The sequence below is a fragment of the Glossina fuscipes genome, unplaced genomic scaffold, assembly GCF_014805625.2.
Source record: "Glossina fuscipes isolate IAEA_lab_2018 unplaced genomic scaffold, Yale_Gfus_2 2, whole genome shotgun sequence".
Taxonomy (NCBI): domain Eukaryota; kingdom Metazoa; phylum Arthropoda; class Insecta; order Diptera; family Glossinidae; genus Glossina; species Glossina fuscipes.
This window is the reverse complement of record NW_023998416.1, coordinates 2,852,698-2,869,863: the sequence shown is the minus strand read 5'-3', so window position 1 is coordinate 2,869,863 and position 17,166 is coordinate 2,852,698. Positions and strand designations below refer to the sequence as shown.

At 30.5% G+C, this 17,166-nt stretch overlaps 1 protein-coding gene across 1 annotated transcript in view; it reads right to left on the bottom strand.

Moving 5' to 3' along the window:
- Positions 1-505: 505 nt before the first annotated feature.
- LOC119632821 overlaps positions 506-17,166 on the bottom strand; it is a 22,451-nt gene continuing 5,790 nt past the window's right edge. The window contains exons 2-3 of the mRNA XM_038025935.1: positions 2,449-3,040; positions 506-886 (exon numbers count right to left, since the gene is read on the bottom strand). Of these exons, the coding sequence (XP_037881863.1) occupies positions 506-886; positions 2,449-3,040 (973 nt within the window). The remainder of the gene's footprint in view (positions 887-2,448; positions 3,041-17,166) is intronic.

The following is a 17,166-nucleotide window of genomic DNA, read 5'->3' as shown; positions in this document are numbered from 1 at the left end:
TTTCCTCTATCTATACCGTACCCTTTCATTCTTAAATCTCCATCAACATACCGCACCGAACGTAATATATCGAGATTTCTTTACATCGTTGTTCACCTTTTAACCCTGGTTGACCAACGACCTACGTAAGTAAATATTTTACTTAATTCGTAATAAACAAATATATTATACGTGTAAAAAATAAAATTGTCTAGGTCTTGTTGAAAGAGAAAAAAAGAAAAAAAACGAAGGAGGAATTATAGGACGGCTTGGCTTGGCAATACTTGGAATGGAAAAGAAATTGCATTCAACATTTCTCATCTTTCTTGTCTTTAGCATGTTTACTTTTCGTTCTGTACTTTATTGCATAAAAGAAACCAAGATTTTTAAACTGTTTTACTTTTAATTGCTTATAAATAAATTAACATAAAGCGCCGCAATCTTTTTAAATTTTGCATTTATTTTCATTTTATCTTTTATACCTTAAAAATTTTACATTACTATAACAATAATAATAATGGTCGGGTCAGAAGTGGTCGGGGGTATACCGATGATATGGTAAGGTACTTGTCGATATTATTTTCTCTTTGCCTTTTAATTCAACTTGCTCGTTCGCCGGTAACTTATCGATAGTTTGCAATATAAATTTTACAGTACGAGCAGATTGTGTTATTAAGCCATTATACCAAGCCGTTGTTGTCGATGATGCCCTTCTCTGATCATCGCCATCATCATCATCATCATCATTATCATCTTTATTGTCCACAAAATCCAGATTACTAACAGCAGACAAAGAACGTCCACCACCCAAATAATCAACATAATCGTAATCGCTTACTAAAGGATTAACTTTCGAATAGTAAATGGCCGCGAATGTCGAGTATATTATTAACAAGGCTGTGCCGACCTAAAATGCAAAAACCAACAACAAGAAATGATAATAACAAGAAAAATGAATAAAAAGAAAAAAGAAGCATAAAAATAAACATAAAAGTATTTTACACTTATGCGTCGTCTGACTGAATGTATTTTATGTTGTTTTCTTTCATGTTGTGCTCGTTTCACTTGTTTATTATCTACCCGCTGACATTTAACAGCTATCATTTACCCTTACAGAGTAACATATCAACATATCATGAACAGCAGTACCACCAGAAGCGGTAGCATCAAACTCCATTGTTATAAAAGAAAAAGTATAATTTGTCTTACTTGAGTTACACAAACAAACGCACTCATACCTTTAGAAAGGTATTTCATAACAAAGAGGAGAAGTCTGTTAAAAAAATTATAGTGTTGACAGCTGTCAAAATATGCAACAACTACAAATGCACAAATGCAAATACATATATATATATATATATATATATATATATGCCTATACAAACACACATAGATACATAGATATGTATATATAAATAAATATATAGCTGTATGTTTATATGTATATAAACATATATATCTATTGTATGACGTATATGTATATATAATTATTGTTCGCGTGTCAAAAAGGAATGCAAGTGGCAATCAGCAGCCAGCAAACAAGCAAATCTTTACCTGTACGGATATATATATGTATGTATATTTGTATACACAGTAACAACAATAACAAGTTGACAACACAACCACGAAAATAATTATTACTGTAACACATTGCGGATGATATGGTTTGTTGCTGTCGCCGCTGCTACTGTTTGCCTGTAATATAACAGTTCAACATCAGGTGATGGTGGTTGTATATATATATATATATATATATGTATATATATGTATATATATATATATGTTTGCAATTTTTTTATAACCATTACTGGAAGCGTACTAAATTTGTCAATTACTTATAACGCAACAATGATTAAACCTAATAGTCTTTACAACTTGATGAATTTTTGATTAAAATGAATTGCGTTACTAAATTAATCAGGTCAACGAAACCATTTCATAATCTCTAGCGTACCTTAAACTTCTTATTTAATGTTTAAATTGCTGTCTTAGCTGCAAGTCATCGAAAATCTTTCTCTATTCTATCTTAATCACGCTCGGATCCTAACTATTGCTGACATATGTCTGCTTTAAATTTTTATTTTGTAATAAATGCTCAGCTCAAATAAGTCGACTAAAACTGAATATATTTTCTTTTTTTCCTATTTTTTTCTTCTTTTTTTTGTTTACTTTTTTTTTTTTTATTCACACTCGACACTTGACACCTGACACTATTTTTTACTTAAGCCAAGTCACAAATCACAGTTGACCATAACTTACATATGGATGTACCTGGAGGAATGTTTTTTATATGCACATTTTCCGCTGTCTCTCACCTATGGTTTTAAAAATGGTTAACAATATTTTTTCTGATTCGAATTTCTGCTTACGCATTGTTTAGAAAATATATGTTTTCAAAAGTTTGTAAACAATTTTTATGAACTCTGCATACCTACCAGAAATAAAGAGTTTTAGTTTAACAAGACTTACTTGAAAAGCGGCCCAAAACTTGTATGAACCTTCAGTGATGACAAAATCATAATAGCCCTTTAAAGGATCGCCTTTTATGTAACGAGCTTGGGCTTCGTTCTCTTTATCTTTAGTTCCGTAACTCCTTTTACTTAAGTTCTCCACGTCTCCGCGTAACATTTTATCACCTTTCATCCCTTTCTCTTTCCTAGGCTCTACCTTAGCCAAGGGTTCTTTTACTTGCAAAGCCGTATCGACTGCGTCCGTTTTGATGGCAGTCTTGTTGTTTAATTTATTTTGTTGTTGTTTATTATTTTTATTTATACCAAAATTGGCAGGCTTTTTCGAGTTAATTCTTGTCTTTTGTTGTGTTTGCTGCTCTTTCTTAAATTCTTGTTGTTTATACTGTTGCTCAGCCATAGAATTCCAAACGGTTATGAACGACTTATATAAATCCAATAGGGTTTTCAAAGTTTTCAAGACACTAACCCAAGTGGACTCGGCAGGTTGTTTTGGCGTAACATTAGCAACGGGATACGAATTTGCCTTCGCATCCGGCTGACGACTATAGTAATCATAATAGTCCTCGTAAGAAAGAGGAGACGGAGGATTTCTGTCAACAAAATATTTTATAAAAAAATTAAATAATAAATTAGAGGAGATAAATAGTTATAATTAAAATCCGGTCCAATGAGTTTTAGGAAGCTTTTGTCCTGTCTGTGTAAAGTTTTATATCGAAAACTTCAATCTTCGGATTGAACACCAAAAACCATCGACAAACATACATATGGTTCTCAATAGATTGGTATAATACAAGGTAGGATCATATCGAATAGTCGTATACGCAAGCTTAATACACTCTTGCCACGAATTATGTAAGGTACAAAAAGCCACATTCATATGCATCCGCAGGCAATAATATGCACAATTATACATTTAAAAATGTCAAAGCAAGCGAATACTTCAAGAGAGCGAGAGGGAGAGTTTACCTCGCTTTGTGGTTATTTTAAATGTGATATAAATAACTTCGCACCTAAAGTGAATTTTAATTTTAATTAATAAAATTTGAAGAATTTATATAGACAATGAGGTGTGGCCAGAAAAAAATATATTCATAAAATTTCAACGTATACGCTACGCAACGTATATCTCTTTTTCCTCATGGTAATAATAATAGTTAGGTCTATAGCAGATCTATCAATTCCACGTCTTCTCAAATAAAAACTCTGGCGTAAAGCGGTAGCTTACGACATCGTAGTCGCTACATTACCCAATGCTATATGGCGGCATTTACTTGGAAATCCATTAAAACTTATTTGCAAACTTACTATCTTACTTACTTACTTACTTACTAATATGATATGAAGAAAATATGGAAAAGAGAAAGAAAAAGGAGAAGTAAAGTGAGAATTCTTAGATTTCTTTGAAAAATGCATTCAACATTTTCTTCCTCTCTAAAACCGTTCCTTTAAAAATTAATATGAAAAAGCCATATTATCCAAAAATCACATAAAATGAAATGTTAAACTTAATGATCCCAACAAAACAAAATTAATGAAAACCGTAAAACATCAGATATATATATATATATATATATATATATGGCAATTATATGTAGATAAAGAATTTTATTAGTAACTTTTCACATCTTAAACTTTGAAATGTTTAACTGTAATTGCTATGAATGATGTCATGCACAACTGATCATTTAATTTTATGAGCTAATAAACTTAAAAAAACTTAATGACGCCATATGTTTTGCAAAAGAAACATGAAACATGAAAGAAGTCAGTAAGAGTCGGTGAATGGCTCGCATTACTGTGTTTTATAGTTTTTAACTAAGTTCGATAAAAATGTCAGCATCTTTGGTAAGTTTATACCAAAGAGCGTACTCCACACTGTTCATATGAAACACCTAATAATAAAGCAAGGATCGAATTAGCCATAAAGTAATAAGTGATCTGCCCTAAAACTCTCTGTGTACGGACATAAAATTTCTAAGTTGTAAGGATCGTAAATTACTGAAAAATCAGTTCTATTATTAAAGATGAATTTCTGTGGGAAATGTCAAAAATCTATGGCAATGGAAGAGCTTTAGCAAGTCTTTGCTGATTCCCTTTTTTTGCGACATATTAGCTATACTTTCTCATGAAAGAAAAGCTAAGCATTAGTCTGCTCTTTGACGTAACACGGAGTCAATTGTAGCCAATTTACGATTCAGTAAAGGGTTTACATCAAGAACGCACGAAGTTTTCAAAATGTTGTTTACCAAACGTTCACTAATAAGCTTAGATAAGCAATCTGCACTGTGGAGTTGCTAATGAAGACATGTCTCAGATAGGTAATGTGCACTTTTGAGGTGCTAATGCGGCTATTCCTGGATATTGCATGTCCTTTTCTGCGAATATACATGTCCTTTGCATATATATATATATATATATGTATACATATGATGTTAACTATTGAAAATATATGTAATTCAGTAAAAGTCGTATCAACTAATAGAACTTAGTGTGTTAGTTCTTAATGCTTAATGGCCAAAAAAGAGTATTATAAAATGAAAAACAAATAAAATAAAACATATATGTATATAGAGAAATTAAACAAAAATAAATTACTTTAAACATAAATCATATGAAAATAATTTTTATATTATAAGAGTTTTACTTTATTGCTTTTTTCTTGATTCGATTTTGATAACGCATTCATTTATATCAAGAAAGCCTGTCTGTCGTCTTTCAATACATAAATCATCAAGTATGAAAACTGGGTTATGATATGGTTGCAAATGTGTATATGTATGACTTCGACGATATGTACATATGTACAAAAACCATTATTCAAGTTTCATTACTTCCTTGCTTTGACTAATTTGCCTTAACATGCACTTCCTTTATATCAATTTCACTCTTGGCTGAGCGTCTGAATAATTGAGTACCACAGCTACAACAGTCTACTATGAGCGTAAGTCATATAAATTTACAAAAAGCGCGGTTTTTATTTTCAAACTTTAAAAAGAAAAGAAAGTTAAATTGAATTTATTTAACTCAAACACTTTGCTTTTGAACTACATATATATAAAAAAACATGCGAGAAAACTTTATTGATTAGAAATGTATGCAAATTTTTGATTGTGTGTATGCATTGCTGTGCTTTTATTTGCTTAAGTATGAAGAAACAAATACATGCAAATGTACGATTACTTGAAATGTCTTTACTTTTCATAAGATGCTAAAGAGGTATTTTTTACGAGTTTTGCAGTAAGCTAGAGTTTCATGGAATTAAGAAAAAACGAAAGATTTACTTCGTTTATATAATCCTATAATTAAAAATGATGTATAGAAATTCATGGATTAGTTCAAATTATTGCTATAGGCACTCACTCATATGCTTTATATTCATATTTGAATAGAATTTTTTTTCATTTACTTATCGCCTAAGGAGAGCAGTATACAAGTTTTGTTCTTTCATTTCTAACAATCAGAAATATAGACATTCACATAGGTTTTTTTTTTTTTATATATTTGTCGCCGAAGGAGAACAGCATACGGGTTTTCTTCTTCTTTCAATATGAAATGTAAGCCGTAGGAAGTTATATTTTTCATAATAAAGTTTGAACTAGAAACTCGAAACTTAAATTACTTCTTCATATCTATTAAAAAAAAGTAAAAAAATAAAAAAAATGAGAAAAAACTGTAAAGTAAGACATATATACACGTAATTCTATTTTTACACGAATTTTTATTTAACGCAAATTGTCTTGTTTTAACACGATTTTCAATATTTTATGAATTATTTTTATGAATATTTTTAATGAATTTTTCTAAATAATTCTTTTTTTTTTTTTTTAATTTTTTCATTCTCACTCCTCACACATATGTATCGTAACTTTGCGTTATATTATACTATATGCGTATATGCAAAGGATTCCCCGAAGGTGTAATGTATTTTTTACTCATTTTAGTTTGGTTTCATAATACATTTAATGTAATAAAATGTGTAAAAATGAAATAAGTTCTTAAGATAAGAATTTTTGGGCTAAGAAATTATTAAAATATTGTTTATTGTACTTTTTAGTTGCTTTTTTATAGGTCTATTATTCTTCCATTCAGGCAGTGCCTTACTTACACGAATTTTTTGGAGGCATATCTGTCGTGTGAAAAGAGAATTACATGTGTATATTTTCAAGAAAAAAGATTTTCTTAGTTACCGATGTATTATAAAACATATCAACTCTTCCAAAATGCAAAATATCTATTGTTTAGTTCAAAAGCATATGTTTTATTAAGATGAGTAATTTTTAGGTTATCTATCATAAAGGAGTCATTTGAAATTTTTTCGTCAGTTCCCTGACAAACATTTATCAAAAAAAGAAACACTTTTTGATGTAGTATGCATCAAAGAATCGCTTTGAGGTGTTTTTGCTTACTTTCCTTCTTTCTAATTAACAAGGAGCTCTCCTTTTTATCAAACCAAAATTATTGTAAAGCAATCACTAGAAACTTTTATTCCTGGAATAATATATCTCTCTGCACATGTTATTCTTTTTCGACAATTTTGGTTTTTTTTTCTTTTTCCTTTGTTTTTGCACAAACATAACAAAAATACAAATACAGCAACAACAACGCAATATGAACATGAAATCTGTCTAAATTTATCTTTAGGAACAATTTTAATGTAAGCAAATAAATTTTATTTTCCCTCTTCATCTTCCCGCCTTTCATCTCATTCTCTTACTCGTTCTCCTTACGTTATATATATATATATATATATATATGCTTATTCACAAAAAGCCATTACCAAATTTATAAACTATCACTTCTGATATATATATATATATATATATATGTAGAACATAAGGAATCAGAGTATAAAACTAGATTTCATTTTTGCTGTTGTTATAGTTGTTGTTTACATAGTTAAATTGCCTATAAATTCTTCTCACAAAAGCTTAACATGGTGCACATACAGAAGAGTTGGAAATCTCTAGAAAAAGCAAAATCTATGTTGGCATGTTATGTAGGCGTGTACGTCTGTATTTGAATAAAACACAATTTGAAAGTTAAATAAACAGCATTTACATAAATATTCAAATGTTTGTTAGCTTGTATGTGTCTGTGTGTGTGTGTGTGTGTGTGTGTGTGTGAATGTATAAGCGTGTTTGTAAATACTTAGTATTTATATACAGATAAGTGATAAAGAGCTTTCCTTTAGCAAATAACTGTTAAATAACTCAACACACTTACTTATATAGGTACTTATATTACAAATAATTTAGTAACAATTTCATTTTGTAAATATTTGCTCAGAGATTAGTTGAGATTTCCATTTTTTTAAGGAAACGTTTCACTATAAGCCGACACACACTTGCTGGGAAACCAAAAACAAAATTAAAATCCATCATGTATTTGACTATAAGTAACGTTACTCATACGTTCCGTAGTATGCGTTTTTATTTTATACAATTGCTATGAATTAGTCATTGATCTGTTTACTTTGCCATTGCTGGCGGCATTATTATTCTTGTCGTTTAAATCTTTATAAAAAATCAATTATGCAGTTTCCTTGGAAAACCAATAAAAATGTAAAGTTTAACTGACTTGAATTTTTCTTTCATTTGTTACATTATAATAATGCGGTAAAGAAAACATGCATTCTTACATACTTATAAAAAGAATATGCATAACACTTTTTAAACTTTATGTAAGTCAAATTGAAGAGCAAAAAACAAAAAAAAAAAAAAATTGTTTTCATATTTCGCTTGTATAAATCTAGTAATAAAAACATTATTTTTTTTTTACGTCATAAGAAAAATATAAACAAAAAGTTTGTTAACACTTGCGCATTGTAAGTGCATGGTGTAAGTTTACACTATTCATAAAAATCCAAGTTGCAGAGTATGTGCATGAGCGATATGAACAAAACTTTGAAGAGCAGCAGGCTTCTTAAGAAAAATTTATTAAAAAAATAATAATAATAAATTAAATAAACAACGGGGATGGAATGGAGTTTTAATAATTTATATCTATGTTAAATATTATATGAAAAATTCACGCATGAAGCATTAAGATAGACGTCAAAAAGCGATAAACTAAGGCATAAAAATTCTTTATGGGGAATCTAACGAAAAAATTATGATGAAAACAAAATTTTTTTATATATATATATAATTTACAATGTGAAAAGGCAATAACGAAATATTACATCAAGATGAGAAAGATAACAGAGGTTATATTATCCTTAAAGGAGATAATATAACAATGTATATAATATGATGTTTAAGTAAATAAAAAGAAACTTATATAAATATAGAAAATTTATTAAAATAATTTAAAGAATATAATTTATAATTAATTTCTAAATGGATATAGTGCATTTTCAATCTTCTTGTTTCAATCAATTTATTCGGAAGGGGAATTGCCAAAAAGAAATGAAAATAAAAATTTTTAAAAATAATTTACCTCCAATCGGACAATCAGAAATCAATTTACATATTTTTTTGATTTTAAGTTCTACTTTCAATATGGTCATAGGATTAGACATTTCGCCTGCCGACCCGAAAATTAGAAAAAGATTTGAGCATTTACAATTGCAAGTTAGACAAACAGATTTCTTAAGGAGTCATATTGTAATGCAATTGTATGACTACACTTTACACTGACACAGAATTTATTTATTTTGTTGAATTTCAATACAATTAGTTTAACACGAAATGACTAAGCCGAAACATTTAAAACCTGAAACGGTTTTAAGAGGACTCCATCTTTCAAATCATTCTTTCAATTGGAAGGATGCCCAGTTGTCCAGTTTTCGGTTGCTCGAACAAATACGAGAATTGATTAATAGACACTGAGAAATACGAGTTACAGGAGGACTTAATAAACTGATCAGATACGTTAGAGAGATAAATAAGTGACATGCGAGAAGGCGAGGAAAATATATAAGAAATACTTTTAGTATACCAAAAGTGCTAAAACCAAGAAAAGAAAAAATTCAACAACAAAATAACGTGACATAAAATAAAATTCAATATAAAGGACGTTTTGTTAATATTTGTGATCTAATAGATACCTAATGGCATAGAGAGGTTCACTAACAAAAGAAATATCTCAGACAACAACATGTACACTTTCAAAACATGCGATAAGTTATTGTTGGCTTGCGAGACGTAGGAAGAAAAACAGCTTTGGTTATTTCTTTCATTATAGAAAGAAATGATTTTCGCATTGCGATTAAAGACTATTTTTCGAAAGGTAAAACACCAAAACAAACTAAAGACAGACACGACAGGTGGATTATGGGGAATCTGCTACGTCATATAACACAGACCAAATACCAATTGAGTTGAAATAAATTGCTTCAAGCAAGTAAAAGTGTGAAATACCCTTCAGGTCGCCTTATTGGGATTGTTATAGAAGGAATCACCAAAAAAATCCATGATTTGGTATGAAATATATTACACCAAATAGACGACAATAGTCGAGTGTAATTATTTCGGTAAAGAACTTAGTAAAGTTTAAAGTCAGTGCATCAAAGCTTGTTCGCTTTAATGTAGCTAAGAATGAAAGATAGATGCCTTATTGCACTCGGAAATCAGGTGAAGTATCAAAAAATTTGGTTTTGTCGAATGTAAGCCAATCAAAGCCAACAAGTACGAAAACAGTCTGTGGAAAATGTATTATGTTATTCAATTACCAGTAAAATGATACAATAATACCAACCGCATATTATTTAAGGTTAAGAAAATTAAGCTCCTGCTCAGCTCTCAAGCATTGCACTCTTCACATTCATTCTTCAGATTTCCCCCTCAATGACTATAACCTATTTCGGAATATAATTGCGGGTCCGGCATCTTCGTTCAAGTGAAGAACTCAATAAAAATCGAACTGCTCTACTAATCTTATTATTTAAAAGTCTTAATAAAATGCAGAAATCCTTGACCTCGGCACACCCCACGAATGGGAGATTATGTTAGAAAACGAACTCTGATTTTTGTAAAACACTTTTCACATTCATTTGATCAGACGAGAGTTGCCTCGTTCAAATTTTATAAAAAAGCCATCTCCCACATCATTTGATATAAAAAGTTATCACATTCTTAGATGTAGAGGGCATGACTGTACAATAATTTGTGTGTTATATGTGATAAACTTGAAAATACCATTGGATGTAGTAATAAAATATTTGCAAATTTTGAAATTTTTTGAACTCGTTTCGCATTCCTTACTACTTTGAAGCGTTTGCTAAACTTCAATAAAAAAAATTACAAAACCAAATAAAACAACACTTTAAGCAATGGTAAAAACTTTAGAACATCCTTGGTATTGTTAACAATTGAATAAACTACCAGTAGAGTACAAAACTTTGAAAGAAAATTTTTTCACGCAAACCCAAGCAACCAAGCATCGTCACTAATCCGTATGCTTACTCACGTATGAACTTTGACTGGTTAACAAGTAACAATAGCTTATAGAAAGGTTCAAAAACAAGAAAGAAATACGTGGCCCTTTGTCATTAACTGCACCATCATCATCATAATTATCATCATTATCGTCATCATTTGCTATTATGACCGTCTTATTAAAGTTAATATATTTTGTGTATGGGTGTATGTATCGTGTAAATATGTACACGAAACCACAATATTTCATTTTATAGTACTGGTGAGGCTTATTTATTGCCTGTTTGTCATTGTATTGTTACCGTTATTTTTGTATTTGTTTTTGTTCTTGGTTATTATCAAAATTGCTTGTGTGTTTGTTACATTTCACCATTATTATGGTTGTTAATGAATTGTTATTGTAATTTATAATGTTACAAAAAATATATACATACATTACATAATATACAAGGCTGTATATGCATATATACATATATATATATATATATATTATGCGTATGTTGAAGCGTTTATGTTTTACATATTTTCAAATGAACATAAAAGACTATATTTCGAGGTTAATCTTCTTCTATGCTACATACACAAGTGCGTGCAAATGTACATAAATGAACATAAATTATTTCGAGTGCTTCTATATCATTTATTATTAATTTGGACTTAATTAGGTTTTGCAACTTCTTAACTAAGAAAAGAGAGGGAAATTATATTAAATTTCTTTCAAATTTAAAACGTATATAATCAAATAATAGTTAATTTACATTAATGAATTTTAATTTTTGCTTTTAATTAAGCAAATAAAATCAACCAAAAGATTGCAATCAGTTCATATCGTTTTTTCATTATCGAATTGAAAATAACTTTAGGTAGTAAACGAAAAATTTACATGCTTTTTAATCGAAATGTCGATTAAGTCTTTTCTTAGTTGAGTTCCGTTAGTTGACTTGGTTTCTTTTGAGTTTATATTAATGATTAAGTTTATATGAATGAATGCCTGCTCAGGGTACAATTTGCAGCATTTGCAAGCCACAAATTCTTTTGAAAAATGATAAATTATTGAAATTTTTCATTTAAACCGATAATTTCGAGTGCATCGGAGCTTGTTTATATAGTTGTTATAACCGACAGGACAAAAACGCAATTGAACATGTTCTGAAAAAATTCAATCCGATCTGAGACCTTGTTACTATTGCTGTATCGGTAGAATAAACAAAAGCAAAAAACATCCGACATATTACGGATACAAAGGGGAAAATCTTGATCTTTCAAATACAACTCTTTCACGGACTAAGCGCATCGTGGCGATTAGTAGCTTAAGAGCATTCTTCGAAACCTCTCGAAATTCATACAATCCACGAAAAAATCAAACCAAAACGTGTAGGAAAACGAATAGAAACACTTTAGTTGGGCCTGGTCCACCGTCAAATATGCCACATCACCCTAAATTTATCCATCTGCCGACTTTCCAAAGTGAGGCGTTCTATACGAAGTGGTTGGAAAACTTGTTGTTATTCGAACTGTTTTCAAGAGCCTTCATCCGAGGACTAACTAACACGTCAGTGTGCAAATTTCGTGAAAATAGCTCAAAAACTATGGCCTATATATTGGAGACAAGAACACAAGACAGATAGAAGGACATGCGGATGGACGGACAAACAAACTTATATCGATTCTCAAGATGATACCGATTCGATCGGTTTAATAAAAGATGAGTTCTGGGTATTAAATACATACTTTGGACGCCCTTGTATCACAAATGTTGTAGAGTGACCTTAAGATGAAACTTTGATATTTATTATCTCCTCTTAATATATTGAAGTTATCGGCCCTAGTTGGCATAACAATTTTAAATTAACATCACTTATAGGCTGCGTAAACTAACCGGCATTGACTTTTGTAGGCATCCTCGTCGATCTGCCTCATCAGCATTTTGGAACTGGAATATGAAAAGTTTTATATATATAAACAGTTGGAATCTTCCATATGGCATCACATTGCAGCAGCAGCGAATATAAAGGACACGTAAAGGAGAAAAACAAAAATCAATTCGCTCTGTAATTCCCTCACTGTCGCTTAGTTACAATTTTCATATTGGAATGTTCGCCGCACCACGAATGTGTGCAACAGTGTTGAAAATAGTTAATTAAACTTTGTATGAAAAGTAAAAAATGTTGGATATTTGAAAATTGGAAATTGGATATTTAGTCAAGTTCCCGAAATGAGCACAGTTTCGTCAAAACAGTCGTAATATGAAAACTCTCAAAGAATCCGAAATCTGATAAGTCCTCGGCATCAGTTGTTTAGTTACAATCAACTTAGCAACGATTTGGTTTACGAGACTGCCATGCTTATGGGGAATATATAAACTAAACAAACCAAATCTCCTAAGAAATGTTGGACTGAATGTCAATAGGTTCTGAGTGGGCCGGGTAGGCAAAGGATCACGAATGACAGCTCATTGATTGTGGATTTGAAATCTCCAGTGCGTTAAAACCCGTGCGTTTTAAAACTTGAGTCTTAGAATTTATGTCTCTGACTAAATTAATAATATTAATAATAATAGTAATAATAATAATAAAATTCGAAAATATTAAAGTTACCTAGTATTGTAGTGAAAGAATGGCTATGTTTGCCAGACATACACGTATATGTTATAATGCATGAGAAATATTTGTCAAAGACGTGACACTAACATATTCTACATCGACCCGAATGGTCAATGACTATTCTCAGTCATTTGATAAGAATTCAGAGATGGTTGCAATAAAAGACTCGCACGAATGTCATTTTTCCAGCCCTTGTTCATGTTGGTATCACCGTAAGAAGCTGCGTAAGGAGTACAAAATAAAAGTTTGCGACTTTTTCCTTTCTTGTGCAACACATGTGTGTTAATGTCACAAGTACGTTTGAATACAATTTTTTGCCACCGCTGGGAAATTCCTCTTTGAGTCCTGTTTGTCTTCAGACCCCCCCATCCAACCATGAAATTTTTCCCTTTCACTCTAATAGTTCGCTTAAAACTTTTTCTTTTGTCAAAACTTTGTTTAAATTTTTCCCTGAATGACCTACGTTTGAGTAGTTGAAAAATCAACTATTCTGGGTCCAAGTTTGTCTACATTTAAGAGAAATATGAGAGATTAATAACACTGTGATAATATTGAACTTAAAGAGCGCAAGAGTATCAGAAATATTTTTTCTCTAAATTGGTAGATATCTGTGTCAAATTTCACATCACGAACGTTTTTAGCGATTCAGCAGTGCTTGGTTTTGTACGACACGAAAAATATTTATTACGATTTTTACAAAGTGTGTTTTAAGGAAATGATTTTCGACTATCACTCGGTGATAAAATGCATAATTACGGAAGATAAGACCTGGATGTATGCATACGATCCGGAAGCAACCGATCAATCATACGAATATCGTGGAAAAAGTAAACCAAGATCGAGAAAGACGTCAAAAATTCAAGATGATGTTAATAGTAACAGTAAGAGTTTTTCTCGATTATCATGACGTTGTGTACTATGCGTTCCATACACCGAGCCAAACTGTTAACAAGGACTTCTATTTGAACTTGAGGCTTACTTTGAAGGGCGATGAAAAAAAATGTGGAGTACTAAATAGATTTAAAAAAGAAAAAATTATATTGGTGGCTACGTTTCGGGCACAGTACTATAAGCATGCAGTTCTTAACTTGCAAATATGCTTATAAAATGCTGCCATATTTAATTTATTACTGTTGCAAATGTCAACAGACTAATAAATTTTACAATACAAACAAAAAATATAATTTTTTTTTTTTTTTGCTTATTTTGTATGCGGCACTAGTACGTTTTGATAATGTACATAGTTACTTCTAGAGTAAAAAAGTTTCATCGCATTACAAACTCATCTCAAAAAGGATATTACATTATTTGTTTTCAATGCTGCAAATCATAAATAAACTAAAGCTCATAATAAAAAAATTGCTATGTACACTAATAAATTGACTTTTCGATAAACTTTATAAGAAAACGATACGAGCTATATTTGCATAAACTTTTTTGAAAAAAAAAAAAGAAAAAAGAAAAAAAGGAAACACAAGCAAGAAATTTATATCCGCCTTATATGTAAATATAATGAAAAACTTGTATATTTCCCGAGATTTTCTCAACTTTTTCTCACATTTCAAGTAAGTTATGGGCATCTTTAAGGTGAAGTAACCCCACATTACTAAAGGTCGATTTCTATACAATAGGATTGACTTAAAAGGATACGACCCAACTATATATCTAAAGATGAAAACATGTATATGCAACACTTAACATGTTCTTCTTGTTTGTTATGATTTTATTTACAAACTGTAATCGTTTTATTAATATTATTAATATTATGTTTCAATATGAAAACATACAAACCATCATCCGTAATTTTAATGTGATGATAGACTAAGTATCGTTGTGAAAACTGAACGTTATAAGGTTTCTTAAGCTAAAGGTGATAATGTTTAATATAAAGTTGAACTCATTAACCAAACAATCTGCAGACGAGCAAAAACGTTGCTGAATAGGCATAAAGCATCTCGATTGATAACTCAATGGTCGTGGATTCAAATCTCAAGTGCGATACGCCAATAGCCGTAAGTAGCCGTAGATGCTAAGATTTTAATTTTAGAATTTATTTCCCTCTCTAAATAAATTATAATAACAATAATACTATAACGTGGACGTGTTACTTACAGACATGTATAAAAATGCATTTATTACGATAATTAGAGAATTCTTTAATGTAAGAGAAAAACCGTTACAATATTGTTCTATATGCCTGAAGGTCAAACAATGTATAGATAAACTCAAAACTCTTTATTGTTTTCAATTTCATATCTGATATGTAAATTTAAGGCGTATATATTATTCGGAATTCAGAAAAATTCTTTGGAGCTTTTTTCGGCTTGTCCTTGTCCTTAAAATGAAAATTGAAATACGTGATCATAGTTTAAAAAATTACTCATTGGAATCGCTGATGTTTTCGAAGTTGACCGTTGCTTTGAACATGGAAGGACATTACATTTTATTTTTTTATTACCGAAAAGATAAACAATCATCGAAAACTCATCATCGAAAGGAATGCAATTTCTAATGGGGAAAAGTAATGGAAACTAATTGAGTTGAAAGTAATTTGTAAAGCTTTGTTGCACGGACTTAGCTTATTCACCTTGTTACACTCTGCACTGGTTATGATTTAATAGATTCACCTCTTTTTATCCCCGACGATTCAGAATCACTTTCTTGTTTACCCGTCTATCCGTTTAATGACTCTTCATATATTCACGTGTGCATTATACAGGTGGCAATTTACGAGATATTTGGGTGAAATTTGATACAACGACACGTTTTTGCCCATGGGCGAAGGGAAATTAAAATACTTCGGATCGGACCACTATTTCGACTACTTCTCATATAACGCTTTTTTGGAAAAGTGAATAACTGCGTTAAACAAAGTTGTGCAGGCCATTCAATGGTGGACCGTGGCTCACTATATAATATACTATCTTTACTACTTGTCCTTTACGACAATTTATTAAATTAATATTATTTTCTTTCCTACTAAACTTTTTTTTCGTAATGTAAAAAATTTACAATACTTCATTGCGTCAATTTCGATCTCTAAGATTTTCGTCGCTCTGATTTTAGATGTCGCTGATATCAACTAATTGAACGGTAGGCAGAGATTAGACATAATTTTATCACATTAATTATATATACCTACCTATATACTATACATATTTACCTATACTATACCTATATTTACCTACCTACCATTATATTTACCTATTAAGTGTTGATGAATGGTTGCATTGAAGCATAAACTGTTATCACGGCAATCAATATTTTTCTAGTTTGTTGCAGAAATTCTAAACTCAATTTTCATCGACATTGGTAGTCAACGAGTGGTCGGCGAGCAAAAGCTTATTGCATTCTTTATGAAACGGTTTGCATATTACGCAGAAAGCATATTTGTCTTTGCGAAGGCATCTATTTCCCATAGCTAACAAATTCGAGTGAGCTTTTTTTATTCAAAATATTACTTTAAATATTATATTCTCGTTCATGCGGGATGCCCATAGTTTCATTTAATTTATTCCACCACTTCATTCGCCAGTCCTCCATTATCAAATATTGTACATTGTTTAGAATTTCATTAGTAATGACATTTTTTTGATGTCCAATACGCTCTTCATCTAAAATACTTGTATGATCATCTTTAAATTCACACAGCTATCGAAATTTTTTCTCTGTTGCATTTAAAATATACAAAGAAGTTTCGTCACATAATACTTTGCAAGCATGTCCTATCCCAAA